This window comes from Nestor notabilis, unplaced genomic scaffold (assembly GCF_000696875.1).
Source record: "Nestor notabilis isolate BGI_N333 unplaced genomic scaffold, ASM69687v1 scaffold29458, whole genome shotgun sequence".
Taxonomy (NCBI): domain Eukaryota; kingdom Metazoa; phylum Chordata; class Aves; order Psittaciformes; family Psittacidae; genus Nestor; species Nestor notabilis.
In genome coordinates, this window is record NW_009940134.1 from 1 (window position 1) to 8,064 (window position 8,064).

Sequence of the window (8,064 nt, forward strand, 5' to 3'; positions counted from 1 at the left end):
CACTGGGATGGAGAGAAGCTGAGTGAGAGCTCTCATTCCATTAGGGGTGGGAGCATTCACCGGGGAGGTGCAGGCCTTCGAAGGCCAGGTATTGTTGGTGCTATTGCTCGAGAAATAATTTACTTATTGCTGCTCTCTATTAAAGTGACTAAACTTTCATAAAATCATAGAACCATATGGTTTGGGTTGGAAAGGACCATAAGATCATCTAGTTCCATCCCCCCCTGCCATGGGCAGGGATGCCTTCCGCTAGATCAAGTTGCTGTAGACCCCGTCCAACCTGGCCTTGAACACTGCCAGGGATGGGGCAGCCACAGCTTCTCTGGGCGACCCGTGCCAGTGCCTCACCACCATCACAGGAAAGAACTTCTGCCTTATATCTAACCTGAACTTCTCCTGTTTAAAGCCATTACCTCTTGTCCTATTGCTACAGTCCCTAATGAAGAGTTCCTCTCCAGCATCCTTGTAGGCCCCCTTCAGATACCAGAAGGCTGCTCTGAGGTCTCCACACAGTCTTCTTTTCTCCAGGCTGAACAGCCACAACTTTCTCAGCCTGTCTTCGTATGTGGGGGTGCTCCAGCACCCTGATCATCCTCGTGGCCCTCCTCTGGACTTGCTCCAGCAGCTCCATGTCCTTCTTATGTTGAGGACACCAGAACTGTGCATAGTACTCCAAGTGGGGTCTCATGAGAGCAGAGTAGAGAGGCAGGATCATCTCCTTTGACCTACTGGTCACACTTCTTTTGATAAAGGATGCTTTAACTGATTGTGCTTTCCTGCAGTTGTCAGACTACATCCCATCTTCTGTCTCCTTTTTACAAATACTTTTTTACATAAAACTCAACATTGTGTCTGAATGCTTTACTTGTCAGCAGTTCCTTCACCACTGATTTTCACATTTTTCCACGTTTTTGAAAAACTACTTCTGCTGTAATTGCTTATGATAGCAGCTTCTGCCTGTGGTTTTACTGCCTGACCTTTTAGATGTCTTCTACTCTGCAGCTTAGATCTTTAGGCAGAAGACAGTGATACTCAATTATTAATTGAACTTGCCTTTATGTGATATGTAGTGTGCTCTTGCCTGGGTAGTGGACCTTTCTACAGTTGCCCACCAATGTGACATATAAGGGCTGCAGTTCTGGCATGGAAAAGTGATTCGGTTACCCTACTAAGGTTGCTGTTGCACAACTGGTGTAATGGTAGAGGAATTCTTGTGCCCAGGTGTACTACTGGGAGGAGGCAGTAGTAGAACCTCCCACAAATGGAAGGTGATAATAGTAAGTGTACATATTCCCTTTACAAGGGGTTGAAATAAATACTCCAACTTGGTAACTTTGAAAGAAACTAGATCTGTGTCTCTCACTAGCTTACATACCACAGAATATACAGAGATGAAAAAGTGAACTGCTTACCCTCAGGGAATAGAGGATGGATATTTTGCATATTTTCCTTACGTAATTCCAGAAACACAAGCTTGTGCATGTTACCTAGGAAACAGGTGTGCTGTGTGCTCATTTCTTTTTACATAGTGCAGGTGATAGTACGCACCAGGGTGAAGCATAAAGAATAAGCAAGTTGAGCAGTGGCTGGCATTAAAATGATTTCCCAATGATTAAATAAGGTGAAGTTGTAGTGGAAAGTGAGGTGCTTTTCGGTTGCTGCTTTTAGTCTTGGGGGGGGGGGAAGAAAAGTTCTTTAGGACAAGAAGTTATTCAGTAATTGATGATGGAAGAACTTGAAAAGTCAGCTATGCCATGGTTGAAATGACTTCTTCTTCAAAAGCCATTCTTAGATAGCTCTAATGCTGGGGAACACACTATTTCCTTGATGCTTGTGACTTTTCTGAAGAAAAACAAACAAAAAAACCCCACAAAAACCAAACAGAAACAGAAGTCTGAAACAAAATATTCTAGATTTGAATATGCTAAAAGAAGTCTTATCCTTAAACTTCATAAATATCGTCTTTGCTGCAAAAGTACTTAATTTCTCCTTGCAGAGCTAAATCATGTTGCTCATTACTATCTGTTCCTCATTCATAAGAAAACATGGCAATATGAGAAAATCCAAAGTGTTTTTGTAGGGTGCGTAATGATGGCACAAAAATGGGTATGCAAAAAAAAAGTTAAGTCTTTCTACGTAACTTTTCCTAGCACAGAGAAAAGTTGGTTTAGTCATTCGTTTACTGACCTTTCTTAACTGCAAAGCCCCATACTCACGCATCGTAGTGCTGTTCAGTGCCTAGAACAGTCCCAAAGTCTTGATTCTGAGAATCACTGATTCAGACTTGTTTTCTCTTACTGGCAAATGTAATAGTGTTGCAGGATATTTTCTCCAGTTTTTATATATTAAATGGCTGTAGCAAAAATACTATTTAATGTGTGTGATCTTTTCTCATAATACCCCACATCCTGTAAGAAGTAATTTTATCGAGCTGTACAACAGAGGATATGGAAGTAGGCTGCCTGTCAGCCCTGGCAGAGGTCGTCTCCAAGCTGATTAACAGATACCTGTATACAGTGCTAGTTCCAAGGCAGGACTTCATGATCTTAAAGGTCTTTTCCAACCTAGTTGATTCTATGTTTGTCTTACTGGTAAAGTGGGGTACTTCCATTTGTCAGCAGTTCTCAAAATTTCTAACCTTTCTTTATTGCAGGAGTCAAAGTTCAAAGAAACTGGAGTAATCACACCTGAAGAAGTAAGTATTTAGAAACTTTGAAATATATTTGGAAAGTAATGATAAATTTTAGTCAAAATGACCATGCTAATCTCAAACAGTTCATGTCTTTGCCAATTAATTATTGCTTCTTGAAACAATTTTCACGAAGTGAAAGTTCTAAATGGCCTTTTTGCTCTAGAGATGAAATAGAGCAACAGAATTTCTCTTGAGATGACATTTGACATCTGAAAGTGGAATGCTTTTTTCCTGGATTATGTCACAAAAAGCTTGTAAAGAAGCTTGTGATAGGTCAACAGCTCCATTTGTCGTAGTTCTGGACTCAAACAGGAATATATTGATTTTAGAAGTCTTTCCCATAAGCAGCTCAGAGGGGAGCTTGTGTCTTGGAAACAGTCTTTTGCTTACCTCACTTTTGTTTCCTTCCAAGGCTCTGGCTAAATCATTATATATGCTTGTCCACACCAAGTATCTAGTGATTACTACTTTTCCCCTCCTTTTCTCTATAGCTTACTTCAGCTGGTTGTATTTTGGATTGCTGCCAAGTAGTAGTAGTTTTTTCAAGGAGTCTGCTGTGAAGATAACGAAACAGGATTTTTTTTTTTATTATTTTTATTTTTTTTAGAATAGTAGAAACACTGATTGTACAGTGCTATTTTGACTTCTCACTTCTACTTTTTCTCACATTAAAGTGTTACTGTTCTGAAAATATATTGTCTTCACAGAGGTTTAAGAAAACAATGTTAAAACTGTTAGGTAGAATGAAAGAGAAACAAGGCAGACTGCACAAACGTGAAGATGAGATGGAAAAAAATGAAACAAATGATGACTGATGCAGGTAGATAATTTGAACAGAAGTATTTTTCCTAACGTTGGGAGCTATAGCATATTTCTGCTGTGTTGCATGGCAAGCAAGCAAGGTCAGAAAAACAGGCTTAGCAACATGATGTTCTGCTGTTCTGATAAGCATATGTGTGTGTGTATAAGTGTATATAAATATATGTTATATATTACACAATAATAGGTTTACTATTTATATTGTCTGTAAAACAAATATAACAGAGAAAGTCTAGACAGATGTTTTACTAATGCTTAATCCCTTCTTGATCATGGGAGAAAATTTTGTAGTAGTACTGAAATGAAAGGGGCTTTCTATAGAACGTAGCAAGAACCACACTATGTTATGTTAAACACTTTGTAGCATTTAAACATCAAGAATGTGAATAGTGTGTATTCTCTGTAGTTAGATTCTGATAGGAAGACCGAATTGGATCCTTCAAAGCAGTAGTCAAGGGAAACAATTCTACAGCAGGATTAATTTTTTGATAAATTTAGATGAGACTGAAACATGGACCTGCTGATTGTCCACTTGACAGTCTTTCTTCTTCCCTGAGGATTTTGGTCTTTATATAGTAATGATCGCTAAAGAAAGATTCAAAGCATTGATATTGCTAGGATATTGTTTTCGGATGACTTTGAATTTCTTGGGTAATGAATCTCAATTCAATTGAATTTTAGTCTGAGATGCTGTTTTATAGACTTTGGGGGGTTCCTGTGGCTTGCCTCAGAAGATGAATCAGTTAGGAATAAGGCTAAAAAATGACTCATTATTCAAATTCGACAGTTGCTCCCTCTTTTCATGTACTTCTGTACTTGATTTAATGAGAACAAATTCTTGCCTGTTCTTACTAGTTAATACCTCAGAAAGATAACACCTGTTTTAATCTTACGTGTAAGTACTGGCAAATTTTAAAAATCATACTTTACAGGAGTAGAAGTAAGATGTTGTCCTGAAATTGGTGTCTTTTGCAATATTGGTTCAGGTATGAGATAGCATTAGTGCTTGAGAAGTAGAAAGTGAAAGCAGCTAGATAATTCTGCTGCCTAAGCTGAAGAAAATGCAAATGACATTTCAAGTATTGTTCTAGGGTTTTGCATCTATTAGACCCACAAAGAATACTTTAACTTTTTTTTTCATCTTGAGGAATATTTTGTAGCATTGTTGCCAGTTGGTTCCAGTTCCTTGAACAGAGAATTCTAAATAATTCTGGAGTTTCATATGTTGTTTATTATTATGTTAAGGCTAATGAGTTTTAAAATTTTGATGTGTATTGGGAGGGGTTGCTGTTTTCTTAGAAGATTTCACCTATGCTAGAGACTTCTGTTGGAAAGTGGATGAAAGGAAGCAGTTCTGCAGAGATTAAGTCTGCTAATCCATATGCAGTGCGTGTTGTGGTGTTTTCCACTATGCTGATATGCCTCGCTTTGGAGGACATGGTGATAAAATGACTGACACACCACTTACAAACAGCTTCTGGTTAATTAAAAGTGTATTGTTATAAACTGGCATTTTAAGACAAGAAAGCAACTGTAGCAATGGGTATGCCCCTCATTTTCAAAAGTAACTGGTGCAAAAGACCACACAAATAGCTTTTCTTGGGTGCAGGCTTGCCTTTCTCAATTTATGCATACAAAAAGAAGCCAGTGGGTTAGACTTTTCTGGATGAATTTGAGTTTGTCTAGAAGCCTAGCATGAGTTTTGCAATACAACTTCAAAGTAGTGATGTAATTTTATAAAATCATTTGTCTCTGATATTAAGCTCAAGTAGCCTGGAGATTTTTTAGAAGCTATTTCTTCAGAACAGTTACACATAAGGTTTTTCAACGTATGGTTATCCTTATTTAGTTAACGTCAGGGGTGAACTATTACAGTGATGGTCATTACTTAAAATGTATACTGTTTATTCCTCTGTTGCAGTTTTTTCATCAATTCAATGAATTGATGTCAGTCTCACTTTTCTGCTTGCTGCAAAATTGTTTTAAACACCGAAAGATAATTTATTTATTTTTTTACATTAAGCTCTTCATTGTCTTTGTAAAACTTTGTTTGAAGAGTGGCAAATAAAAACAGTTTCTTCATCACAAAGTAAACGATGCTGCTGGGTCTAGAAACTTTTTTGCTTGTTTCAAGACTGATAGAGTATATACCACAGCTTTTTAAAATACCTGAATTTGTTGTTGTGCTTAGTATGCATTTCCTTCAGCTGAAGTCAATTTAGTCTTTGAGTTTTCATGGTTAGCTGGAAATTGAGTTAAAATAAAGCATCAAACTGATCTAAACAATTGTTAGTTACATAGTTAATCTGTCAAAGGAATGTGCAACTGAACTACTAATATTGAGGAAAGTTGGAGATTGTTTCCATATGCTGTATTTAACAGTACTTCAATTTTTTTCCTGCATTAACAGTTTGTCGCAGCTGGAGATCACTTAGTTCACCACTGTCCTACTTGGCAATGGTAAGTAAAATGAAGAGAGTTATAGAAAGCTAGCATCCCTATTATGCTTTAATGTGCTTCCATTGAATGCGACTATACATTTGTCTCATTTCATAACAATACATGGACTCTTTCAGTAGAACTTATGCTGGTTTTATGATGAAGCTATCTTAAGTCAGGCAGGACTTACTTATTGCTGTGTAGCAGTAGTTGAGACAAGGATTTGTTTGGGGATTTTTTGTTTCCTAAGGTTTTAGAGGAAATAAGCCAATACATACTGTGAATGCTTTCAGTGCTTAGCTGTGGTAGCATGTCTCCCTGAGCTTGTCTTGATTCAAAAAGCAAAGGCTACATGCAGCTAAGAAGTAGTTGTAATTAGTGTATTTTAGACAAGCATTTATTAATTGATTATGTTCAAGTTGGCCCGCATCAGCTTACTTTGAGCAGTGCTTGCCCTTGGAAGTTCCTTATCTTTCATACACAATAAGGGTGCAAATAGGGTGATTCCTCATGTTCTACTAATGTCTTGCATTATAAAACTAAATCAGTGCTTAGATGAGCATTGTCTGTGCAGTTGGTATCATCAAGGTTCTTGGCTCTATACTAGGCCATGAATTGCTGAAGGAGGAATTATTATGCTTTAATCATTGTTTCTTGCCCTTTTACCATCACCTTGAGAGAAAATACAATGTTGAGTCTGGCCTATGTGCCAGCAGTTTAGAACAGGCCATTTAGAATGTTGGTCTTACTTTAAACCAAAATTCACTGAAAGTGAAAGCAAATGCTTCAGTAATGTGAACTTGGCAAAGATTACTTGAGCTCTAGTGACTGTGGGCAGGTTTTATATTTGTAGAGGTCTGTTTCTTGCTTTTTCTGAAGTTGCTTTATTCAAACATTTGGATCTCTGTTGCTGTTCTATATAGAGTGTATTTGTCCTTCAACCCATCTTTTCTTGACCATCTTAAAGTGAAAGTAGTTTTTGAAGCAGAAAATAGTTTTGATCTAAGAGTGTAGAGTTTAGGGGTGGCCAACCTTTTTGATCTCTTACATCAAAGTGTTTATATAGGGAAGAGTAAAGTCATAGCAAACAGACTCTGAGAATAGGTCAAGAAGACTATATGTAATGTTCCTGATATACAGTGAAAATAGAAGGGTTCTTTTGTTTGCAGATCATCAAATTCTCAACCTTTTATGGTGCACTTCATTTTACAGGGCTTCAGGAGAAGAACTAAAAGTCAAGGCTTATCTGCCAACAGACAAACAGTTTTTGGTAACTAAAAATGGTAAGGCTGAAGTTTAAATATAAGTGTTCTTAGGATTGATAGCATGGTTGACTGTGCTATCAACTACTGATTGTATTGGCAGGAGAAGCAAATATCTTGAATTTTGAATGCTTTGGCTTTGCAATATTAAAACAGTTTTTCCTGCACATCTAAAATCTTTTGTTTAGCTCAGGTGTTAGCAGGGCTTTGTACTAGTAATACAGCTTGCCTTGATGAAATAGAAATTAAGTTTAAACATTATAAAACTCCTTGTGTGTCTTTCTTCTGTCCTTCAACTATTATTAGGTGTCTAAAAGGAAGATGTGTTTATTTTCCTCTTTCTTTCAGAAAACTCAGGCTATTGAAGTGTTCCCAAAATGTTTTTCACAGTGACACTGATACTTCTTGTTCAGATATGTAATTACTGTCACTATCCCTGTCAAAAACAATGAAACAGTTTTAAATTTTGATGAGCTTCACTGTTGTGTATATAGAATACTTGGGCTGACTAACATCTTGGGCAGCTAACATCTTGGCACAAGAATGGGGAAATAATTTTCTCAAAAGATCTTGTGTCAAAATGTGTCAGATAATTCCATTAGATGAACCTTTAGTGTGAATAACAGCCTGAGGAGATTTTTACCTGCAATGGGTTGTATTTTATGCTTGGATTTCACTTGGTGGCTTTTGGAGTCTTGCAGTGTGCCGTCAGGTGAAAATGCTTACAGCAGTGTTGGGCAGACTTTCCTAAGATGGTCCTGATGGCTGGATGGCCAAGTGATCAACTTTGTTTCTCTTCCCCCCTCCCCCTTCCTCCCCCTCTCCCTTCCAGCACTTCCAGGACCCCTCATT

General features: G+C 37.6%; 1 protein-coding gene across 1 annotated transcript in view; it reads left to right on the plus strand.

Moving 5' to 3' along the window:
- Window positions 1-2,618: 2,618 nt before the first annotated feature.
- The window catches only part of ATG3 (autophagy related 3), a gene marked incomplete at its 5' end in the record, with an annotated part of 19,861 nt that continues 14,415 nt past the window's right edge, over window positions 2,619-8,064 (plus strand). The window contains 3 exons of the mRNA XM_010020213.1: window positions 2,619-2,695; window positions 5,922-5,971; window positions 7,163-7,233. Of these exons, the coding sequence (XP_010018515.1) occupies window positions 2,619-2,695; window positions 5,922-5,971; window positions 7,163-7,233 (198 nt within the window). The remainder of the gene's footprint in view (window positions 2,696-5,921; window positions 5,972-7,162; window positions 7,234-8,064) is intronic.